This window comes from Vulpes lagopus, chromosome 18, assembly GCF_018345385.1.
Source record: "Vulpes lagopus strain Blue_001 chromosome 18, ASM1834538v1, whole genome shotgun sequence".
NCBI lineage: Eukaryota > Metazoa > Chordata > Mammalia > Carnivora > Canidae > Vulpes > Vulpes lagopus.
In genome coordinates this window covers 1,051,204-1,075,000 of record NC_054841.1, presented here as the reverse complement: position 1 = coordinate 1,075,000, position 23,797 = coordinate 1,051,204, and the positions used below count along the sequence as shown (strand labels likewise).

General features: G+C 66.5%; 2 protein-coding genes across 2 annotated transcripts; both read left to right on the top strand.

Moving 5' to 3' along the window:
- Positions 1-5,966: 5,966 nt before the first annotated feature.
- On the top strand, positions 5,967-11,724 carry LOC121478417 (MRG domain binding protein). Its single transcript, XM_041733496.1, has 5 exons — positions 5,967-6,186; positions 7,958-8,079; positions 9,936-10,017; positions 10,339-10,413; positions 10,791-11,724. The coding sequence occupies exons 1-5, from the start codon at positions 6,039-6,041 to the stop codon at positions 10,970-10,972; spliced, it is 609 nt and encodes a 202-aa protein (XP_041589430.1). The 5' UTR covers positions 5,967-6,038; the 3' UTR covers positions 10,973-11,724.
- Positions 11,725-16,389: 4,665 nt separating this feature from the next.
- Positions 16,390-23,538, top strand: OGFR (opioid growth factor receptor). The gene is made up of 7 exons (XM_041733386.1): positions 16,390-16,618; positions 18,688-18,756; positions 19,318-19,396; positions 20,132-20,210; positions 21,111-21,177; positions 21,721-21,869; positions 22,414-23,538. Exons 1-7 carry the CDS (start codon positions 16,445-16,447, stop codon positions 23,249-23,251), a joined length of 1,455 nt encoding a protein of 484 aa, XP_041589320.1. The 5' UTR covers positions 16,390-16,444; the 3' UTR covers positions 23,252-23,538.
- Positions 23,539-23,797: the final 259 nt, after the last annotated feature.

The following is a 23,797-nucleotide window of genomic DNA, read 5'->3' as shown; positions in this document are numbered from 1 at the left end:
CTGCTGGGCACGCGGCCGGGCGCACAGGCTCTGCCCCCCCCGCCCCCGCTCCCGGCCAGCGGGCTGCCTGACGTGGGGCTCGGGCCGTGCGGCGCAGCTCGGGGCTCGGGAGCCGCTCGCCCTGAGGCAGGCCAGGCCGCCCCTGGCGTCCCTGGGTTGGGTGTGAGCAGCCCGGGCTTTTGCTCCAGCTCGCAGCCCTCCCCCCGGCCTGGAACGCGGTCACGGCTGAGGACAGCTGTCAGCTTTGGTAGCCACCGGCCGCTGCGGCAAAAGGGGCGCTTGGCTCTGAGCCCCCCTTGCTTCACCCCAACATTGGAGTCTGTCTCAGGAAGGGCCAGCATTTCCAGCTTAACCCAGCACGAGCATGAGCGGGCCACCGGGGTGTAGCCTGACTCAGCAGCCTCAGAGATGAGCTAGCCAGGGGCCCCCCTGGTCCGGGCGGGCGCCCTGTGTCCACACGGAGCCCGGGGCCCTGGGACCCAGTGCACAGAGCTGCAGGACAAGGAGCCCGGGCCGCGGGGGGCGAGGGGTGTCTCAGACGGAGATGCCTGCTGCACACAGGGACTGGAGGGCCCTCCCGAGCTATCCTGTGTCCCTGCCCCTCAAGCCCGAGTGAGGGCAGTGGAAAACTCATTCTCACGTGACAGGAGTCACATGGGGTCAGTGGGGACAGACCACAGTGGTGGCCAGGACTGTGGGCTCTGGGGACACGAGATCACGGTGATTTCCACTGCTGGGGCCTCGGCAAGTCCTCAGTTGCCCCATAACAGGGCAAGGGGTCCTCCCCTCCCGTCCAAAACCAAGGGGAGCTGGCCCTCCGGGAGAGCGTTTCCTCCCGCCGGGCCGGAACGGTTCTCTGCACGAGGCCCCAGGAACCCCGAGTGGCGTCCCTCCCCGAAAGGCCTGCGTACCACGTCTGCGGATCTGTGTCCTGGCAAACACGCCATGGCGCCTACGCGCACGCTGACCTCCCCCTCCAGCCATCAGCACTGTGGGGTTCAAGTGACACGAAGGTGATTTCATTTTAAGAAGCAGGGATCCCTGAGTGGCGCAGCGGTTTGGCGCCTGCCTTTGGCCCAGGGCGCGATCCTGGAGACCCGGGATCGAATCCCACATCAGGCTCCCGGTGCATGGAGCCTGCTTCTCCCTCTGCCTGTGTCTCTGCCTCTCTCTCTCTCTCTGTGACTATCATAAATAAATAAAAAAAAATTAAAAAAAAAAAAGAAGCAGGTTGGGGGGCAGCCCGGGGGCCTCATCGGTTAGCGCCGCCTGCAGCCCAGGGCGCCATCCTGGGGTCTTGGGATCGAGTCCCACGTCGGGCTCCCTGCATCTCCCTCGGCCTGGGTCTCTGCCTCTCTCTCTCTCTCTCTGTGTCTCTCATGAATAAATAAATAAAAACTTTTTAAAGATTAAAAAAAAAAAAAAAGAAGCAGGTTGGGGACTGGTTTGAGCAGAAACGCTTGCTCCGGGCGCCGAGAAAGCAGGATCCGGGAGCCACTCATACATGAAATCAGCCAAACGCCGTTTGTGACAAGGTGCCGTTGCGGTAGGGCGGTTCGTGCCACCCAGGGCCCCAGCTGACCCTGAAAGCCCGCATCACCCTCCTCGCTCACGGTGGACGGAAGCCAGGCGAGGCCAGGACGCCGGGCTCGGGACGTGCAGGGCCCGGGGCTTCTCTCTCAGGGTGACTTTTCCTGCCTGTAAAACAGAATTGTTCCCTTTTACAAAGAGAACATTAGTCACTCTCCGCGTTGACCCACGAATCATTTCCTTCCGTGGTACGTACCCAGGGAAGTGGCTGGCGCCGGACAGCGAGTGGACAGGGAAGGACCCAGCCTCGACTGGTACGCCCAGGCCCTCGGAGCGGGAGGCCGTGGGGCAGGGGTCGGCTGCACATCATGCTGGGAGGGCGTCTTCTGCCCCCACGTCCGCAGCCCTGGAGGTCCAGGGTCCGGCCTGTCCCCGGGCTGGCCCATGACCTGCCAAGACACTGAAATAAGCTCCCTGAGAGCGGTGGGGCTCCCGTCCCCACACCTCTGCCCACGCTCTCCCTGCCCTGGGCGCCGACCCCCTCCTGGACAACGGGGTTCCTGCAAACTGGCCCATGGGCTCCCGGGGGCTGTAGGAAGAAGAGGAGGAGGGCCGACCCGTCAGTCCCCATAGTGGGGACAAAACACAAGTGTTGTCCCCTGGGACGCCCACCCTCAGGGCGAGAGCCTACATGGTTGGCCGTCTGCGGTCAAAGCCTGGCTGGCGTAGCAGACCCCTTACTCAGCAGTCCTGTGCCTCAGTTTCCCCACCCACAAATAGGAGAATAATAGTCACTGGCTGGATACTTTTTATCCAGGGTGCGTTCTGACGGCCTGGCCCCTACGGTCAGGGGAGGCCATGGTTCCCACAGCCGTCCCCAGGGCCTGGCTCCGGCCACCAAGCGCTCGCAGGCCACGCGTCCCCCAACGGGCAGGAGACGTGAGGCTCAGTTTCCCGGGAAACCAGGAAATGAAAAGATGATCCAAAGCAGCTCAGCCTGGCCCCCAGCCCGCGTCAAGGCCCCCAGAGACCTGGAAGAGAGGCCACTGGCCGGAGCCCCCCGTGTGGTCCTCGCACGAAGACCCTGGAGGGCGGACGTGGACTCCGCGGATTTGGGTGTGGTGCACGTGCGTGTGTGTGTGCACGCCTGTGTGCATGTGCCCGTAAGGGAGAGTCTGTGTTTCGGACAAGCCCCCGTGTGTGCATCGTGTGTGCTGCCGGTGAGCGTGTGCACGCTGAGCAGCCCGGGCCGCCAGAACTTGCCCCTCCTCAGGGGTGCAACCTGAGCCCAGAGACCGGAGGGACAAACGCACCCGACTCCAGGGCAGCGTGGCTTTTCATGGCACACGTGCCCAGGGGACGTCGAGGTGAGAGGTGGGGACATCGACGGTTGTGCGCTCTTACCCACAAATGGGCGCCTGGGGAGCCGGGCCTGGGGTCTGCCCTTGGCCGTCACAGCCCGCGTCGCTCACCCCTCTACATCCTAAGGCGCGCCCCGCGGTGCCAGGGCCTCCCTGCCACCCCCCCCCCCGCACACGCTCACTTCAGCGAGAAGCAGGCGCCACACTGCGGGCCTGGCATGAGCATAGTGCAGGAGCCATCGAGCTGCTGCCCGGACAGCAACGCAGACAGAGGAGCAGGATCATCGGATACAACACAGGACACACGGTAACACTCGGACAGAAAATGAGCAAAGAATACGTTTAGCTCTAAGTTTATCCCACACAGTATTTGAGACATAAATATACTGCAAAAGTATTCTTTTTTATCTGAAATTCAACTTTCACTGAGGTCATCTTTGATATGTTAAGTCTGGCCACTCCACGAAGAAGGCAACGCACCCCCCGACCCATCAGGAGTGCCCAGCCACGGCGCCTGGCACCCGGGACTCCCCTCCTCCTCTGGGCCAGGCTTAGCCCCTCAGGTGACAGCGGGGTGCTGCGAGGATCCACCGAGCTGACCGCACAGCCATGCCCAGGGGCAGGACAAATGTCCCTGGGGCCATCACAGCGCTTCCTCATCGGCCATGTCTGAAGAATTGGACTTTCTTTCCAAAATGCGTTGACTGGCCCCTGGGGCAGGTGCCAGGGGAACAGGAAAAGCCTTCACTGGGTCCCTGCCTGCAGATTTCTGAGACTGGAGCCGGTCTGAGTCCAAACAGCGGGTGAGGGACGCCCCCTAGAGGTGTGACTGTGGGCCGCAAGTCCCAGCCGGTCTGGAGTGGGAAACGGCCACCCTGGCTGGCGCCCCGGGGGCCCTGGGGCACCTCACCCGCTGAGGCCCCTCAGCCCGGGAACAGGGATAACGCGCTGTCCTCGATGTGCAGATGTGAGGGCGAGGCCCGAGGAGGCCCATGGTCGAGCAGGTGGACGTCAGCCAGTGGGTCCGCACTGGCCTCCCAACTCTGTGCCTCCTACGTTGGGGAATTCCTCCGTGTCCCAGAGGTGACTCCAGTGCGCGCCAGGGAGGACTGGCCCGCAGGGAAGTGCCAGCCAGGCTGGGGAAGGATCCCATTTCTGTCCCAGGGACCCGGTCAGAGAAGAGGACACTTCCCCAGGGCAGGTGGACACACCAGGGCGTGTTTGATCAAAGCCTTCCAAACACTGCTTCCCCTGAACCCAGCTCTCACAACCAAGAACCAGGTGTCCCCTTGGGAGTGGAGCATAGGCGCCCTTTGATAAGCACTGGTCACTGCCTTCCGAGATGACATCAGCTCTCCAGGCAACACATTCCACGTGGGCAGAACCTAGAGCTGGTCTGGGGAATAATTCCCAGTAGCCAAATTCATACAAGACTGATGAATAAACCAGATGGCTTGTGCGTTCACCGGCCATGGGAGAGGTCCCTTTCCAGGGCCTACGTGTTTCCCTCTGGGGCCCCAGCCTGCCATGGCTGGGATTAGACACTTGGGAGGCCAACTGCATCTTTTGAAGGTGACAATACAGGAGGCCGGGGGCAGGGCGATCAGGAGAGTGAGTTGGTCAGTTGGTTACTGGGTCTGTGAACCGATGGTCACCGTCCACCTGTCATGTGCCACATCGGCCCTGGCCGCCGCCATGTGACAAGCCGGCAGGGAAGGTGTGACCAGCAGGCAACGGGGAACCCTGGCTGACCTGGTAGGACCGCGGGGGACCCATGGGCTCCTCCTGTGCGGCGGTCAGGGCAGGAAGCTTCACCACGGTCCCACCGTCCAGGACTGAGCCCCCACCCACGGCCGCCTCCCTCCCCAGCCTGCCAGGCCTGGTCGGCTCTGGTCCCCCTGGACCCTCCAACTGGGCTCCCCCTGCAGGCCACCTTCTAGCGCCCGGCCCCGCAGGCCTGTCCTGCCGCCCCGCTGCCTGCGACCGGACCCCAGGGCGCTCTGCTGACCCCGGGACCCGAGGGCCAAGGAGGGCAGGGGCACCGCAGCAGCTCCCTCCGCAGACAGGGCTCCAGCCCCAGCCCGCTGAGCCCGCCCTGACCCACCCCGAGGTCCCGGGGCCTGAGCCTGCTCGGGGTCGCGGTCAGGGCACCGGACCTTCGGCGGTACCGCTGAGCAGCCCGGGGAACGCCGGTAGTGAGCCCACGGCAGGGAGGAGGAGGCGGAGGCCCCGGAGGGGCCCGGGCAGCCGAGCAGGGTCCACGCCCCGCGGGAGGCCAGGGGCGCTCCCCGCGGCGGTACCGGCCCCACGGCCTGGGATGGGCGGGGCCTGTCCTGGGGGCGGGGCCTGGGGTGGGCGGGGCCGTTCTGGGCGGGGCCTGTACGGGGCGAGACCTGGGGGACGAGCAGGGCCTGCTCTGGGGGGCGGGGCCTGTTCTGGGGGCGGGGCCTGGGGTGGGCGGGGCCGTTCTGGGGCGTGGTCTGGGAGGGGCCTGTACGGGGGGGGACCTGGGGGACGAGCTGGGCCTGCTCTGGGGGCGGGGCCTCTTCTGGGGGCGGGGCCTGCTCCGGGGGGGGCCGGGGCGGGGCGGGGCGGGGCGGGCCGGCGGCCCTGGTCGAGTGATGCCTCGGAGGACTTCCTCCCTGCCGGCTGCCCCGCCCCGGCCCCGCCCCCGGAGCAGGCCCCGCCCCGGCCCCGCCCCCGCCGGGGCCCGAGCGGAGGGGGTCGCGGTGTCACCTCCACGGAGGCCCGCGGTCAAGGCCAGGTCAGGTCGGGCCGGGCCCCTGGGAGCCGCCGGGCGTGGCCAGTGGCCTGCTGTTCCCGCTGAGCGCCGCAGTCGGGGAAGTGCGGCCGCAGCCCCGCCCCGCCCCGCCCAGCGCTCGGCTCGGAGGGGCCGCACCCGGAGCGGCGCAGCGGCGCCCCCGCCGCCCCTCCGGTGCGCTTCCGCCGTCCGCCCGGGCCCGCCCGTGCCGCGCCGCCCGACCGCCAGGGGGCGCCGCGGGGCCCGACCCTCAGCTGCGCCTGCGCCTGCGCCGCGCGCGAGCCGGAGCGCGCTCCCGCCGCGCGCTCCCGCCCCGCCAGTGCGCCTGCGCGGAGGCCGTGGCCGCGCCCGCTCCCGCCGGGGGCTCGTCGCTGGGCGGCCGGGCCATGGGGGAGGCCGAGGTGGGCGGCGGCGGCGCGCCGGGCGACAAGGGGCCGGGGGAGGCGGCCACCAGCCCGGCCGAGGAGACGGTGGTGTGGAGCCCCGAGGTGGAGGTGTGCCTCTTCCACGCCATGCTGGGCCACAAGCCCGTCGGTGAGCGGAGGCCGCGGACCCGCGTGGGGGCGGGGCGGGCCGGGCAACGGCCGGGGGGCGGGGCCTCGCGGGCCGCCCGCCCCCCTGCACCTCCCCCTCCCCCGCGCCCACCCGCCCCTCCCCGCCGACCGCGGCCGCTCCTGCCCCCTCCCGCATCCTGCTGCACCCCTCGTCCACTCTCCTGCACCCCTCCCCTCCCCTGCCCTCCTCTGCCCTCCTCTGCCCTCCTCTGCCCTCCTCTGCCCTCCTCTGCCCTCCTCTCCCCTCCTCTCCCCTCCTCTGCCCTCCTCTACCCTCCTCTCCCTTCCTCTGCCCTCCTCTGCCCTCCTCTCCCCTCCTCTCCCCTCCTCTGCCCTCCTCTGCCCTCCTCTGCCCTCCTCTGCCCTCCTCTCCCCTCCTCTGCCCTCCTCTACCCTCCTCTACCCTCCTCTCCCCTCCTCTGCCCTCCTCTGCCCTCCTCTGCCCTCCTCTCCCCTCCTCTCCCCTCCTCTCCCCTCCTCTGCCCTCCTCTACCTTCCTCTGCCCTCCTCTGCCCTCCTCTGCCCTCCTCTGCCCTCCTCTGCCCTCCTCTACCCTCCTCTGCCCTCCTCTCCCTTCCTCTGCCCTCCTCTCCCTTCCTCTGCCCTCCTCTCCCTTCCTCTGCCCTCCTCTCCCTTCCTCTGCCCTCCTCTGCCCTCCTCTCCCCTCCTCTCCCCTCCTCTGCCCTCCTCTGCCCTCCTCTGCCCTCCTCTGCCCTCCTCTCCCCTCCTCTCCCCTCCTCTGCCCTCCTCTGCCCTCCTCTGCCCTCCTCTGCCCTCCTCTGCCCTCCTCTCCCCTCCTCTGCCCTCCTCTGCCCTCCTCTGCCCTCCTCTCCCCTCCTCTGCCCTCCTCTGCCCTCCTCTGCCCTCCTCTGCCCTCCTCTCCCCTCCTCTCCCCTCCTCTGCCCTCCTCTGCCCTCCTCTACCTTCCTCTGCCCTCCTCTGCCCTCCTCTGCCCTCCTCTGCCCTCCTCTGCCCTCCTCTCCCCTCCTCTACCCTCCTCTCCCCTCCTCTGCCCTCCTCTCCCTTCCTCTGCCCTCCTCTGCCCTCCTCTGCCCTCCTCTCCCTTCCTCTGCCCTCCTCTCCCTTCCTCTGCCCTCCTCTCCCTTCCTCTGCCCTCCTCTGCCCTCCTCTCCCCTCCTCTCCCCTCCTCTCCCCTCCTCTGCCCTCCTCTCCCCTCTTCTACCTTCCTCTGCCCTCCTCTGCCCCTTCTCCACCCCTCCTCTATCTCCTCTTCTGTCTCCTCCTGCCCCCCTCCTTATGCCTCCTGTACCCTTCTCTACCATCCTAAGTCCACCCACACCTGCCGACCCTGCCCCCTCCTGCCCTCCACTATTCTACCCTCCTCTGTCCCCTTCTGAGCCCACCCACCGACCCTGCTGACCTGTCCCCCTCCTACACCCCTCCTGTACCCTCCTGAGCCCACCCACCCCACTCTTCCCCCGCCTGACCCTTCCTGTACCCACGCTTGCCCCCTCGAGCATGCCCACCCACCCCTTGCCCACCATGCACCCCTCCTCTGTCCCCTCCTGATCCCACTCACCCCTGCCAATCCTGTCCCCTCCTGAGCCCACCCAGCCACCCTGCGGACCTTGCTCCCTCCTGTATTCTCTCTCTGTATCTCCTACACCCACCCTGCTACTCTCATCTTTACCTTTCCCTCCTTCCCCTGCAGACCCCTGCCTCCCCCCCTACTCCCTTCCCCCTTAGCTACTAGCCTCCCCTCCTTACAGGTTGACTCCTCTCTGTCACAGGTGTGAACCGACACTTCCACATGATCTGTATCCGGGACAAGTTTAGCCAGAACATTGGTCGGCAGGTCCCATCCAAGGTCATCTGGGACCATCTGAGCACCATGTATGACATGCAGGCGCTGGTGAGCTGGATCCCACCCTCCCCGGTCCTCCTAAGGCTGGGGCCCCCCCTTCCCCAGACACAGCTCCTCTTCTGTGTCCGCCAGGCCCTGTCTCGGGGGGCCCTGTGCCCTGTGCATAATCCAGGGGCAGCAGTTACTAAGGGACCTCCAAGTGGTTTCAGGGAAAACACAAACCTGGTGACGGGAACTGGCTACTTTCGCAGAACCTACTTTACATGGGGCTGTCACTGACCATGTCCCCAGGGAAGTGACCGGGGAGCTGAGGCCTAAGGCCACGTCAGTCTTACGGGAGGCCCTGGGGTCTCCAGGCAGGAAGGTGACGGATCCAAGTGCAAGTCAGGTGAATATGGCTTCCGTGGGAAGCAGGCAGGCAGGGTCCCCGTCCTCACGGACCACCAGCTCATGTCCTCTAAAGGCAGGCAGGTTCACTAGGGAACCAGGAGGGCCAGAAGGAACGGCAGGTGTCCGGGCCCCTTGGCAGCACGAGATCGTGGGTCAAGGAGCTCAGAGGAGGCCAGAGCCCCCTGGGGAGCAGGGTAGGAGTGAGGTGGGACTTACAGGGGAGCAGAGGGGTAGGAACCTGTGGCGGGGTGAGGTTGGTCTCTGCCTCCCTAGCTGACCCAGGGCCACACCAGCCCTGTAGCTGAGTCCAGAGTTCTCTGTCCAGATCCAGGGCTTCCCTTGTTTCCTGTTGGCCGTGGGCAGGTCATGGCATGTCCTTGTTGTACCCTAGAGAGGGGATAAAGGTGACAGCTGTGCCCCGGGGATGGGAGGCCTGGCCCAAAGGTTGAGCGGCTGTTGTTGGGAGCAGTGCAGCAAGGACCAGCTGCCGTGCTGAAGGAGCCCCTCCCCAAGGGCCTCGCCCCCACACCTGTCACGTTCTGGGGTCACCTGGTCCCCAGACTTGCTGTGCCCTGACACTAGGCCACTGGGGCCAGAAGCCAGACAGAGATGTGAGGGTGGCAGGGATCTTGGGGGGGCCCCTGGTGCAGCCCGGAGACAGACCCTGACGCCTGCAGCAGGCCCATGTGACACTGGGAAGCCTAGGGCTCCGCTCAGGGGTTTCGATCCAACCCTCTCCCTTGTCTTCATCCTGCCTGTTGTCCGGGACAAGGCGAGACCTCAAGGCTGTCGTCTCCTTAGACCCCAGTAGCCCTGTGGGGCTGATGGCAGAGGCAGGCAGGACCCTGGCGGTGTGAGTCCATGGCCCCTGCCCCGGGGGGACCTGAGGCCCAGGACCCGGGGTTTCTGAAGCTCCAGGAGCTAGTGGTCAGCACGTTTGCAGGCTAGCAGGTCGCTGTAACGCAGTCCCCAGACTGCAGAGAGGCCCCCGCCCCATACAGACCCTTTGTGCCAGCTCCCCTCGCCCTTCCGCCGGTGGTCCTGGGTCTCCGGGGTCTCTGTGCCTGTTGGTTTCCAGGTGGCAGCTTGCCTCTCCAGCCCCTGCTCTCTATGGCTGGAGGAACCAGTGTCCCGGGGCAGTCACTGCCCTTGAACGTACTCTGATGGGGACGGAGCCGCTGTAGGGCAGTTGTAGGGCACTGCACCCACCCTGTCCCTAGGGGCGTGCCAGGTGAGGGGTCTGCCCGGCCTCCTGTCCCTGACCTCTCCTGGTGGCCGGTCCCCTGCTTCACAGAATAGCTTTGCTTTCTGCTTGTCCGTTAGAAAAGCCCAGCTCCTTGTAGACTGCAGGCAGAAAGGGTACCTGCCCCGCTCACCCCCACCGCCTCCGCCACCCCACATGGTTGTAGGCCTTTATCGGGTGCTCCTAAATGGGCTCTTCCGTGGTTTGGGTGACTTGGTAAAATCACATATTTTTTTGTTTCTTTAACAAAAATTATCGTTTTTGCCACCAGCACGAATCTGAGATCCTTCCATTTCCAAATCCAGAGAGGAATTTCGTCCTTCCGGAAGAAATCATTCACGAAGTCCGAGAAGGTGAGGTTCTGGCAGGTCGGGTCCGGTTCGGGGTTAGAAGGCAGGAGGGAGCCGGGGGTGATGGTGTCGGGCACGGTCTCGGGCCTCAGGGAGGAGTGAGGGTCGCTGGCCTGGTGGTGCTGGGCCAGGTGGACTGGGGGGGTGGTCTGGGGAGCCTCGGGGGCTGGGGGGAACTGGTTCAAGAACAATCGGCTCTCTTTAAAAGCGGCCTGGCGGCAGCTGAGAACCACACACACAGCCGTCCCCGGCCTGAGCCGTCCGCAGCATTGGGCAGGGCCGCGTCTCCCACCGTTTTGGTAAACGTCAGCTGTCGCCCCACAGGAAAAGTGGTCATTGAAGAGGAAATGAAGGAGGAAATGAAGGAAGACGTGGACCCCCACAACGGGGCGGACGATGGTGAGCGGGGGGCACCCCGACCCACCCCTGGGCCCCGGCACAGCCCTATGTCCCCCGCCTGGGCGGCCCTGTCGGCTCCTCCACCCGCTTGAGCGGGAGCCGCGCGTGGCGGCATGTGGCCCACGGCACGCGCGAGCGCAGAGCAGCCTCGGCCCGGCACCTGGCAGGCAGACGGAAAGCGCGCGCGGCGGGCACAGGCGAGCTCCGCGTGGCAGGGTCGGCGGGTGGGGGGTTGCACGCAGGGCCTCGAGGGGGCCCCGTCCTCAGGAGGACCCGCCTCGGTGGCGCGCGTGCAGAAGCAGGTTTCTGTAACCGAGCAGGAAGATGAAATAAAACTCTGGATATTCTGTTTTCAGCCAAATGATTTTGTCTCCCAGTTTTTTCGTCTTCAGGAAGCTTGGGGAAAGCAACCGAGAAGTCCAGCAAAGACAAGAACCCGTCAGACTTGGGGTCCAAGGAGGGGGCGGACAAGCGGAAGCGCAGCCGGGTCACCGACAAAGTCCTCACGGCAAACAGCAACCCCTCCAGCCCCAGCGCTGCCAAGCGGCGCCGAACGTAGTGGCGGCTCAGCCACGCAGGGGGCGGGCGCTGCTGTCCCCCCGCGGCCCCCCGGACGCCCCCAGCCCGCCGCCTGCCTCGGTGCCTGAGGCTCCCACAGGGCCCCCTGCGACCACCTGGGGCTCCGGTGGGCCCGAGAGAGCAGGGCCGGCTCGGGCGCGGAGGCCCCGGCCCCTCCCCAGTGCCGCGGTGAGCTCCCGCCGTGTGGGCTCCCGGGAGCAGAGCCCAGGCCCGGGCAGGACCCCCGGAGTGGCGGCCCTGCCTGCTGCGTCCTGGAGGAACCTTGGTCTTGCTGGGCGACCCGGCTCTGTCCGTCTGTCCGTCGGCCAGCCACTCTTCCTAAAGCGGCTGCCACCTCGGGAGAGAGAGACAGGCTTCCCCCCGCACAGCGCCTGCGCCCGAGAAACCGAGAACTGGATACTTTGCCTCATTCACTTGTACTGTAACGATGTATATAATTTGGTGGTATTTCACTATTTAATTTTTAAGAAGCCTATTTTACTAGTGTTTTATATGAAAAAAATACTGCAGAAGTTAAACCTGTGTTGTATTTTTCCTGAGATGCTTTGTGTTAGTGACTACTGAGACCCTTTCCGCTCGGTTTTTATATGCGGGAAACAGAGTTTGTACGGGCTATTTTTGTATCACCCGGGAACTTGCGAACAGACCAAATGAGTGTGTGGAGGGAGGCGCAGGCCGGGGCCGTTGACACGCTTTCGTTTGAGTGCCGACCATTAAAGCACAAGAGAAGCAGCCAGAGTCTTGTGATTTTGATGCCAGAATAAGTTCCCTTTTCTAACAGCAGGAAGCGGATTTTTCCAAGGTGCGTAAGGCAGCCTCGGCCGGCCTCCTAGTGTTCACGGATACAATGTATGCACCAACTGGAAACACGGCGGAGTGGAAACTTTGTTGTTGAGTGTGACAAGTCCTTCAGATACAAAGTGCTAGCACAGCAAACAAGCAGAGCCCGCGGCTGGTGGAGCCAGGACTTCCCTGGGCTCGTCCTCCCGTGACGTGAGACTCCGGGCTGAGTCTGTGCTCCACGGGGAGGGGCCGGTCATCCAGGCAGAGCCAGGAGGAGGCGCCCGCCCCCCGGGTCAGCCACCAAGTCCCAGGCTCTTCATCTTGACAAGTCTCGGGGAAGGTGAAAGCCCAGCCACCATCTGGGAGCAGGAGGCGGGCAGCGGTGCAGCCCACCAGGCCCAGGCTCGCGCCCCACACACTTCGGGGTTGCCCAGCGTGGTGGGAGGCCAGCCTGCACCAAGCCCACCGTTGCCTGTGGGGCCCGGGCCCCTGGCACAGAACCCTGGGGCTGCAGCTGAACAGGGCTAGCCCAGCCCTGCGGCCCTGCTCCTGAACCAGGAGCGCCAGCTCAGCACAGGTGGACCCGCGGCTGGGGGGCCTGGGGGGCCTGGGCGGCTGGGATGCTGGGGGGCTGGGGACCAGGGGACTGGGGGGCCAGGGGGCCTGGGAGCCGGGGATCTGGGAGGTGGGGGGCTGGGGGCTGGGGATGGGAGGCCAAGGGCCTGGAGGACCAGGGGCCTGGGGGGCAGGCGGTGGGGGCCGGGCCTCCTGCACGGATCTACCTGCGCAAGAGCCTGGTCAGGGCTAGGGCAGGATCCAAGGCTCCACTTCCCCACGCGCTCCTGCCACTGGCGTTTCTTCCGTGTTCTGAGAGGCGGGCCCATGAGACCTGCGGTCCATGGTCGACCCAGGCTCACCCCCCCGGCACCCAGGCAGGGCCCTCTGTCACTCTGTGCGCACAGGCAGGGAGCATGCTCCGTGCGTGTCAGGGGCCAGGGCAGCCAGGGTCCGCTCTGTGCCAGGTCCTGCGTTGCGTGTTGTGATGCCCGAGAGAAGCCTGGTCCCTCGAGATTCGGAACTGGCAGGGAAATGGGGCAAATGGCTCTGTGGTAGCCAAGGGTCCCAACAAAGGTGGGGGGTCTTCCCCAGGCTGCCAGGTAAACCCCCACCTGAAACAGTATCTCAGGCACCTCAGAACGTGCTGGAAAAGCCTGGTCAGTAAATCAGACCTGCGGGGAGGGCCGGGCAGGGCACGCCCATCAAAGCAGGTGGGTGAGCTGGTGGCCCCTCAGCCTCAGGCGTCCTTTTGGGGCCCCGTCCCCATGCCCTTGTGCCTGTAGGGGCTGCAGTCCTCGGCAGGGGTGAGGCCGCCTGAGCACCCCGACCTGGCGGGCCCACGCGGTCTCGGCTCCCGCACAGCGCGGCCCATCGAGGGTGCGTGCTGGTGCGGTCGGGGCAGGTGGAGCTCACAGGCATCTGGGAGCTGAACCTCCCGGGGCCTCAGGGCCTCACGACGCCCTCACATGAGTCGGAGGCTAGAGCTGGGATGAGGCCCAAGGGGTGAGGAGGCCTCAGAACAAAGGGAAGCACAGTGGTCCACGTGGTCTGCATGGTCCGTGTAGACAGGGACCTGCAGAGGCTGCGGGCCAGGACCGGGACGGAGCAGCCCCTGTCCTGGGGGGGGGGTCTCAGCTCCCCAGGCTCTGGGCCAGCTTCACCCCCCCCCCCACGTAACACATAGCAGCAGTGGGGTGCAGCAGGGCTCCCTGGGGCGGGTGGGGTGGGGATGGGACTTTGGCTGAGTAATGTGGCTGCAACTGGCTCTGCCTGGGAACTCCGTGGGACCCCACGGCGGGGAGCGGGCCACCCTGCAGCACAGCGCCCGGCCCCCCGCGCCCCCGTGCAGCAAGCAGCAGCCATCCCGGGCCGCGGAGGGCACATGGCCACATCTTTAGCACGGACGGCGGCTCCCGCTTCATCCTGCGGCAGGATCTGGCTCCCACTCAGCAGGCCCGAGGCGGGCCCAGGCTCACGGTACAGAAGAGCAGAGGAATGGAAGGCGCAGCTGGCTGCCACCAGTTCTTGTAAAACAGCAATGGGGCGATGTCTTAAGAGCAGCCATTCAGGGTGTCTGTAGTCCCGGCCCCGCTGGCCCCAGCGCAGGGCCACTCTGAGCACCGGCTGTGACGACCAAGCAAGATGTCGCTGCGCCGCCCGCTTGTCTCCGTTTTCTGGGGCAGGGGCGAGGCCCAGCCTCCGCCTAGTGCCTCTCAGAGCAGCCACACCCTGTGCTGCTGCCCCCAACACACGACACCTCTGTCGGAGGCTCCTGCTGCCACCTGCCGGGCCATCAGAGCCAGGGGCTCCAGGGCCAGCTGTCCATCAGGTGACCCGCAGGCCAGGCCCCCGTTGGCAATCCGCACTGGGCCGGCCTTGCCACATGCGCACGGGCTGCCTGCTCCCCTGAGACCTGCCCTGGCCTCTGTGGCTGACCGCGTGCAGAAATGCCCAGAAGGCGGCCCCTGGGTGGCTCTGTCGTTCCAGCGACCGCTTGGTTTTAGCTCAGGTCTTGGCTCCGCACCCAGGGCAGAGTCCGCTTGGATTTCTCTCTCTCTCCCTCTCCCTTTGCCCCACCCTCCCACCTGTCTCTCTCTCTCTCTCTCTCTCAAATAAATAAATCTAGGAAAGAAGGAAGGAAGGAAAGTAGAAGGAAGGAAGGAGGGAGGTAGGAAGAAGGGAGGGAGGAGGGAGGAAAAAGGAAGCAGAAAGGGAGGAAGGAAGCAGGCAGGCAGGCCCAGATGTCCGTACCTCTGGGGAGTCCCCAGTCCTTACAGGAAGTGAGGTGGTGCGAACACCAGGTCCAGCCAGGTGAGAGCAAACCAGAGAATGAATGAGGATCCCCAGGAAAGGCCTGAAGCTGTGCCCACAGCCGAGCTGGGAAGGTTCTGGTGAGCTCTGGGCAGCCACTGGCTGTGCAGGCGGCCTAGGGCCTGCGAGCTGGCTGGCAGGGAGCTGAGCACTCAGCATCCCTGGGGGGCTGGGCTTGACCCCGGGACTCACCCTCATGGCCAGATCCATCTAAAAGCCAGGATTCAGTTTTAGCTAAGCCTTTTGAAACAATAAAGTGGTGTATTAGCTACAGCAGGCCGCCCGGGGGACCACCCCCACCTTTCATTCTAGGGGTGGGTCCCCAGCGTGGCTGCAGCTCCTGTGACCACCAGCACAGGTCAAGGAGGAGACTAGCGAGGGACCCGCAGCCTCTGGGAGGCTTGCAGCTGAAGGTGATTTCCAGCCTACACCTGCCTCTGAACAGGTGTCTGAAATGTGCACGCGTAAGTAAAGAGGGCAGCCGCCAGCAGCCACCCCCCAGCCCCTGGACAGGCCCCTGAGGGGTGCCTAGCTGCCACATGTGTTGGACGGCCTCGGGGTGACCCCCAGTCATTTCTGCATCCTGCTGTCGGGCCTCCCTTAAGTGCAGGCAGCACCTGGGCCTTCTTACCACTGAGAGACTGCGGCTAAGGGGACAGAGTCTGGGCCCCCAGTGACGGCACACTGTGGCACTCTAGGCGCCCTGAAGAAACCAGTGGCCCCGTTGTCAACCGACTATGGAGGGACACAGGGCTCTCTGCCTTAGTCCCCCAGGAATGACTTCTGCCTACAGTCTGGGGGGTGGTGGAGGCAGACTGCTCCCCAAAGGAGCCTCTAAGGAGACCCAAACCCCACCGACACTTGGGGGGTATCGTGGGTGAGGATATCCTGGGGGCGTCTTCTGGGAGGATGGCTTCCAGGGGGTACCCTCCTGGGGGTCATCCCTACGGGGTAACATCCCCCGGGGGCAGGCATCCTCCTGGGAGAGAATCCTCCAGGGGAGGCTTCCAGGGTGGGTGTGGGGGGGTATTGAACTGGGGGGTATTCTGGGAGTGATTCTCTAGGATGAGCATCCGCCAGGGACATCCCCTGCATCCTGGGAAGGACATCTTCCAGGGAGGGATATTCTCAGAGATGACTTTGGGGGAAGTCTCTAGGGGGTTGCCCAGGGATGGATGAGGGTGGTGGTGGATATTCTGGGAAGGATTCCCCCGGGGGAAGACGTTCTCCAGGGACAACCTCAGGGAGACATCCTTCAGGGGGGACATTCTCCCAGGGGGAAGGGATATCGTGGGGGCTCCTGGGGGGGAAATCCCAGGTGAGGAGCATCCTCCTGGGAGGAATCACCGGCGGGCAGGGCCGGGGGAGACACCTGGGAGGAATCTCAGCCGGAAGGGGGCGGGCGTCCTCCGGAGGGATGAGTGGGGACATCCTCCGGGCGGAGGGCGGCCTCGACCCGCCCCGGCCCCGCCCACAGGCCCGCCCCGCCCCGCTCCCCAGGCCGGGCCCCGCCCCTCGCCCCGCCCACCAGCCCGCCTCGCTCCTCCAGGCCTGCCCCGGCCCCGCCCACAGGCCCGCCCCGCCCCGCTCCCCAGGCCAGGCCCCGCCCCTCTCCCCGCCCACCAGCCCGCCTCGCTCCTCCAGGCCTGCCCCGGCCCCGCCCACAGGCTCGGCCCCGCCCATCGCCCCGCCCACCCGCCCGCCCCGGGCTCGCCCCGCCCCCCGGCCTGGGCCCGCCCCCGCGCTTCCTCCCTCGCTCACTTTCGCTTCCGCCCGAGCGCGGAGCCGCCGCCGCCCGAGCATGGACGACCCCGACTGCGACTCGACCTGGGAGGAGGACGAGGAGGAGGACGGCGAGGGCCCGAGCGCGGCGGGCGACGAGGACGGCGAGGCCGGCGCCCCGGGGGACGCGGACGCGGAGGACGAGGACGAGGACGAGGAGGACGCGCGGCCGCCGCGGCCCGGCGCGCTCCAGGTGCAGCCCCGCCCCCGCCCCCGCCGCCGCCCCCGCCCCCGCCGCCGCCCCCCCAGCCCCCCGCCGCGGCCCCGCACGGCTCCCCGCGGCTCCCGGGCCCGCGCCCCTTAGGCCCCGCACACGCCCGAGCCGGGCCTGCTCCGCGGGCTGCCCCGGGGTCCCCTGCGGGCTGTCATTACCAGCTGCGCTTCCGACCTCCGGCGGCCTGTGGCCAGGGGTTACTTTTGTCGCAGCTGCTTACTTGTTACCATGGTTACTTTTGTGGCTCTAGTTACCCTCGTTACTACCAGTTACTTTTGTTGCCACTGGCCCTCTAGTCCCAGCGGCTACTTTTGTTACTAGCGTCGCTGCTCCTGGCCGGTGTTGGGGGGGGGCTGGCACTCCCCGGCCTGGCATTGCGCCCCCGCCCCCGTGCAAGGACGGGCCGGCCGGGTCGGGCAGGATGGAGGACCTGGCGCCGTAGCTGTCACCTGTGGAGGCCGGGAGCTCGCCTCGTGTGTGGGTTTGCAGGCTGCGGGTCTCTGGGCCCGACTCTCCGCCCGGCAGAGAGCTCCGGTTGGAGGGCGGACCTGTGCTGGGCAGGGGTCGGCGACAGGGCCCCGCGGCCAGGACGCCCGGAAGGCCGAGCGCGTCTGCGGTGTTCGGGGCAGGATGAGCTTCTTGGGGAAGCAGGCCGGGGCAGGGCCTGGAGTGGGCAGGGGTCCGGCGCTCGCCCCGGGGCAGATGCCCACTTGGTTGAGTGCGAGGACACTGTCCTGGCCGTAGTGCCACGGGCCCCGCTCCTAACGCAGTGCTCTGGCACCTCGGCCACCCCGTGAGATGCCCGCAGCCCTCTGACTCCTACAGCTTCTGTCCCTCTGCGAGTCCCAATCCCCGAGCCCCCACCACCACCCCGTAGCACCCCCAGCTGCCCCGTGGGCCGTCGCATGGCTGTTTGGTGCCCTCTTGAGCTGACCTGGGGAAGCGCCCAGGGGGCCCCAGGGAGGACCAGAACAGGAAACTGATGGTGGGCGGGGCCAGCTTCTGAGTTTTGCTTTCTCTGCTCGCCCTGGGCTGGCAGGCGAGGACATCACCAGCTTGGGCAGTTGGGCGGAGAGGCACCCCCAGACCCTCGCTGGAGCTCAGAACCATTTGGAGCATCTTGGGGAGTGGCCATGGGGCCAGAGCCAAGGGGCGCGGTGTAGGCTTGGCCTCCTGACTCCCCTCCCAGTGCTCTTTTGCTCTTTCCAGGATCCTGGGACCCAGGTATTTTCGTGGCTGGAGCTGTCCCCTCTGGCCACGCCCAGGAGCTGTCCCCTCTGGTCACACCCAGGAGCTGTATCTGCCTGGGCATTCTCCCCAGCTGCAGTCAGACCTCAAGCCAGGTTCAGCCTCACTAGTGCTTCCCACCCTGTAACGGGGTGGATCAAGCTGCGTTTACCTAGCACCCTGGTCGCCAGTTACTTGCATCCTTCCCAGGCCCCCGGGGTGCCCGGGCTGCAGAGACATGGGCTATAGGTGTTGGGGGAGCAGCGAGGAGCTTCTGTATCTTGCTGAGAAGCTCCCTTCTCCCCCACAGCCATAGGCCTGGAGGCCAGGAGACATAGTGTCTGGGCCGTGAGCATTGAGGTTGGGTAGAGACTGGCTCCCTGGGCCTCAGTCATTCATTCCTTTGTCAGACAAGTGTTTGGGGCCCCTCCCGGGGTGGTCAGCTGTGAGGCCACTGCCCTTGGGGACACGAGCCTGGTGATAATCTAGAGCACAGTGCAGAGAGGAGTCGGCGGGGAAGTCCCTGGGGGAGGTCCTGGAGCTGTGGCCCAAGCGAAGGTAGCCAGCACATATGGGAGTAGGAAGTGGGGTGGGGTGCACCCCAAGAACGTGCCGGTCAGCCTGGGAGTCCTGAGAGCTGGGGCGGGCAGCAGAGCCCGTGCAGGGGGCAGGCCTTCCCCGATCCCTCCCATCCCCTCTGATTTTGTCGATCACTGACCCTGGTCCTCGCTGCCCTTTCTATGATGGGGGCTTGCAAGGGGTGGGTCCTGCCTCCTGGTGGGTCTCCCATGGGGGTCTCATCCCCTCTCCTCTCTACGCAGACCAGGATGCTGGGGTCCCGAAACTGGCGAGCCATGCGGGACACACGCAGGTACCGGCACCAGTACCCGGTAGGTAGCAGCTGCCCGTGGCGCCCTCACACCTCGGCAGCCCTCCTGGGACAGAACCCTCCCACCCTCCACCCGGAGAAGGCCGTCTGGACAGTGTGTCCCTCGGCCCCTCTTCTCAGACGAGGTCCCGTGTCCCTCCTGGGGCACCGCTCCTTTCCCTACTCAGTGTGGCAGGCACAGCCGGCCAGCTGTCTGACCCTCAGCACCCTTGCCTGTCCACCGAGGGGACCAGCAGCCCACGGCACCTCCCCACAAGGCCCCGCGTGTTGGGGCCCGCGCTGGTGGCATTCCTGTAGCCCTCAGCCCCGCCCTCCACACCGTGAGTTTCGGGGCGCAGGTGTAGGGGACCCGCCAGCCCTGGCCCACGCTGGTGGGGAGGGGAAGGTGCTGGTCCCGGGGAGCTGCTGTCCTCCCTGCAGGCGGGGCGCCCAGGCTGAGGACATCGGAGGTGGGCGGGCCGAGAGCAGACCCGCCTTCCCCGGGGAACGTTCTAGTGTGAGGGCCCGGGAGGCAGCCTGCGGCTGGAGGCGCTCCGACGGGCACCCTTCTCTGGCTCTCCAGGATTTGATAGAGCGGGATGGCAACGGTGACATGCCAAACCTGAGTTTCTACAGAAACGAGATCCGGTTCCTGCCCAACGGTGCGCGCCTGCTGGGCTGCCCCAGCTCCGTCGTGGGGGCGGCCGCCCTGCGGGGACCTCGCCAGCCCGGCCCCGCGGCGCCCCCGGAGGCCTCCAGGGGCCGCCGCGGCCGCCCCGGGTGTCCTGGGAAGGGCCAGCCCTCCGGTGGCTCCTGCGCTCTGCTGCCTTAGCGGAAGGCCGCGTGCACACTCACCGGGAAGAGCGCTTGGTACATTTTTAAATGGTTGGAAAAGACTTAAGGTGGAGTGGCGTCATGTGACGTGAAAATTATACGAAATTCAAGTGTCCGTGGCCGCTCGGGAGAGTCTGGCGGGACCGCCCGTCGCTCGAGCGTTGCCTGAGGCCGCCTTCCCACTAAGCGCAGCAGAGGACAGCGGCCTCGACGCTTCCCTGTCCGGCCCTTTGCAGGACAGCGGCCGCCCCCGGGAGGCCGGGCCGCGGGGTGGGGTTCTGCGGGAGGTCGGGGGTCACCTGCAGGCCGTAGTTGGCAGGGGGCGGGGAGGCCAGCTTTCCGCAACGGCAGGTGCGGTCCGGAGCCCGTGTCCTTCCCCCCAGGGGCCTCCTCACCCTCAGTGAGCAGTGAGCTTCCCACGTCCAGACCGCAGAGAAATCAGGGGGGTGATGGCACAGGAGAGGAGTGCAGGCTTCCGAGCCCCAGGGTCCTTGGGGGACAGGGGAGGGAAGAGGCGGGCTTCCAGCTGCTCCTCACTGACATGTCCCCGCGGGGGCCCCCAGGCTGTTTCATCGAAGACATTCTTCAAAACTGGAGGACGGACTATGACCTCCTCGAGGAGAATCACTCCTACATCCAGTGGTGAGTGGGGGGCTTGGGGGGCTGGGGCGGTCTTGGGGAGCAGGGGCCCTCTGCCTTTCCAGAGCCTGCCTTAGGGTGCTCGCCTGTGCTCGGGGCCCCACTGTCCTGCAGGCTGTCCCGAGCCTCTGAGGCTGGGAGCCCGAAGCGCACGTGAGGGACAGAAGGAGCAGCAGGCAGGCCGGCCTCCGGGGTGGGCCCCGGTGCCAAGAGGCCGCGTGGACGCTCCCGCGTGGACGCTCGGGGTGGCAGGGTTCTAACAGTGTCCTCGGGTGATCCTTGCCGGCACAACTGCCTTGGGGACCCTTGACATCGCCCCACAAACACAGGGTGCGTTTGAAGATGGCGTGTTGGGGGCCTCCCCTGGGCACAGAGCATCGTGGAGAATAGCTCAGCATTGATGACAAGACTAAGAACGTAAAGAGGAGGGGCGCCTGGGGGGTTGTTCCGAAAGAGTTTGGGCTCAGGTCGTGATCTCAGGGTCCAGATGGAGCCGGTCACGCTCTGTGCTCAGCAGGGTGCTCAGCAGGGGACTGAGACTTCGGACTGAGACTTCATAGCGCTCTCCCTCTGCCCCTCCCCCACACGCCCACACTCTTTCTAAAAATAAATATATCTTGGAAAAGAAAGAATAAAGAGGAGAGCCTGGAGCGCCCTGCCCAGGGCCTGAGCAGGCGCACAGACTTCCTGGCACATGTACACCCCGTGCCCAGCCCCTAACCCTGCCTGCAGCTTTCCTGCCCTCACCCCTGCCTAGGACTCGTGAGAGCCCACATCACGCAGTCATGCAGCCAGGCCCTCCTGGGCTTGGGCTGTGAACCCAGGGAGGGTGGTGAGCGTGTGCCCGTGGCCAGGAGCCTGAGTTTGCCACCGATGGGACCTGTGCCGTGTCCTCTCCCACAGGCTCTTCCCTCTGCGTGAACCCGGAGTGAACTGGCACGCCAAGCCCCTCACGCTCCGGGAGGTCGAGGTGAGCTATGGAGGCTGGGAAGCTGTGCCTGCCCCGGGAGCCCCTTCCCTCCACGCTGGTCCTTGCCTCTGCCCCCGGTGCTCCCCCCAGGCTTCTAGAAAAATCTGGCTTTCTCTAGCAGTTTGCCTCAAGTCGGGGAGTCCAGGGCCTGAGCTGTGCACAGAATCATGGTGACGGGGCTTCGTCACACCTGGCCGGGGCGGGAACAGGACACTCTGGGAGGGATGGGAGGCTCAGGGGAGCCGAGGACACAGGGTGTGTCGGCCGTGTGCTCAGCCCTGGGGGCCTGCTGAGCTGTCCCAGGGGATGGCAGATTCCTCTGGGGGCTAAAGCAGACACCCCAGGCCCCCGTGAGACCTCCCAGCAGCTTAGACGAAGACTTCCATCGTGAATGCTTCTCTGGGCTCCCGCACCCTATCCCTTGACCCCAAAGTCTGAGTGGAAGCCTCTAGATGAGCCAGGGCCCCAGGGAGGCGTCAGCCAGCCTCGTGTGCCAGTGAAGGGCCCTGAGCTCCCCGCTGGCCTCGGGGGGGTGTGTTCCAGGCATTTAAAAGCTCCAAGGAGGTCAGGGAGCGGTTCATCCAGGCCTACGAGCTCATGCTGGGGTTCTACGGGATCCAGCTGGAGGACCGGGACACGGGGCAGGTGTGCCGAGCACAGAACTACCAGAAGCGCTTCCAGAACCTCAACTGGTAAGGACTGCCCCTCGCCCCTCCCCAGTTGAGGGGGCTGGGGCTGTGCTGGGGGTTAGCGGGTATAGGGGGGCACTTTGGGGGAGGAGGGACACTGGGGCACCGGGCCAAGGGACTGAGGCTCTAAGCACCCTCCCTGTTTGCAGGGTTGGGTAGCCCCAGGTGATAGGGTGTGAGGAACCTAAAGAAAGTCCTACAGTCAGTGTCAGTAACGGTGCCCCTCCACCTCCTGGTGTGGGGCAGGGTGCCCACTGCTCAGTGAGCTTTGCAGGCACAGACCTCGTCACCCCTCCCTGCTGAGAAGCACTGGGTGGGGAGGAGGGCGGGGGTGAATCCGCTGATGACACGCGGGTAACAGCCCCTGTGTGAGTCCCAGGACTGTGGAGGGTCCCCCCCCCCAGCTCTCCTGCAGCGCGGCCGGGGGTGGAGGGGTTCCACAGGGCCAAGGGCTGTGTCACAGCCCCACCTGCACCAGCCGGCCCAGGCCGAGAGGGCGGCGGAGACCGGAGGGTCGCCGTGCCACCAGCGCCCTGCTCCCCCGCAGGCACAGCCACAACAACCTCCGCATCACGCGCATCCTCAAGTCCCTGGGCGAGCTGGGCCTGCCGCACTACCAGGCGCCCCTGGCGCGCTTCTTCCTGGAGGAGACGCTGGTGCGCCGCGAGCTGCCGGCCGTGCGCCAGAGCGCGCTCGACTACTTCGTGTTCACCGTGCGCTGCCCGCGCCAGCGCCGCCAGCTGCTGCGCTTCGCCTGGGAGCACTTCCGGCCGCGGCGCAAGTTCGTCTGGGGACCCCACGACAAGCTGCGCCGCCTGCGGCCGCCCCCCAGCCCCAGGGACCCCCGCCCGCCCGCAACGGCCGGCGGGGCCGAGGACGGGGAGCGGGGAGGGGGCGCGGGGGGCGTCGGGGAGGCGGGCCCGGAGCCCCCGAGCCCCAAGGAGAGCAAGAAGAGGAAGTTAGAGGCGAGCCGGCGGGAGCAGGCCCCGGGGGAGCCGGGCGCCCAGGGCGCCTCGGACGTGGAGAAGATCGCCCTGAACCTGGAGGGCTGCGCGCTCAGCCAGGGCGGCCTGGCGGGGGGCGCCCAGGAGCGGGCCGGGGAGGCCGAGCGGCCCTGTCCCCAGCCCCCGGGGCCCAAGGTGGCCGAGGAGGTGAGGAAGAGAAGGAAGGTGGACCAGGGCCCAGGCGGCGGCGCCCCGGGGGACGGCGGGGATGACGGCGGGGAGGGGCCCGAGGGGGCCGAGGGGCCGGGGTGCGCTGAGGCCAGGGAGGCCGAGGAGGGGGTGCAGGAGGCAGAAGGCGGGTGGGGGCCGGAGCAGGCCGCCCCGGGGAGCTCAGCCGGCGCTGGACCCCCGGTAGATAAGGAGGCCGAGCCGGGGCCTTAGCCCGAACCCCGGAAACCTTAAGGGAAGCGTGCCCGCGGCCCCCTGGCCCCGCCGCAGCTCTGGGGGCCCCCACCCGGTCCTCGGGCAGCGGGCCGGGCATCAGCGGGACGGCCGGACTCGCCGGACTCGAATCCTCACCTCACACACGCCCGCCTCCCTCCTCTCTGCCCCCGCCCCCGCCCCCGCTCCTCTTTGTAAATTGGCCCCTAAGGGTCTGGGGGTGGGAGTGGGGTTCATTTTCTTAGTCTGGTGCCGAGGCCTTTTCTGAATAAACTCATTTGACTTTGTGGGTTGGGCGTGGACAGCGGTCCTGTGGGCAGCCTGGGCTGGGGGGGGCGGGGGGCCCTTCCCTAGCGGTGCCGCTCCTGGGGCTTCCTCCCCTTGGGCAGCGGCCAACCCAGCGGTGGCACCACTTGGCGGTGTGAGCCCCGGGGAAACAGCAGTGGTACTGACCCCTGGACACGTGTCCGTCCTCTGGGCCCCCGGACCGCACAGCCTCCTGGGGCCCCCGGCCCCGTGCCCTTGGTCCCTTGGCTGCCTTTTGTC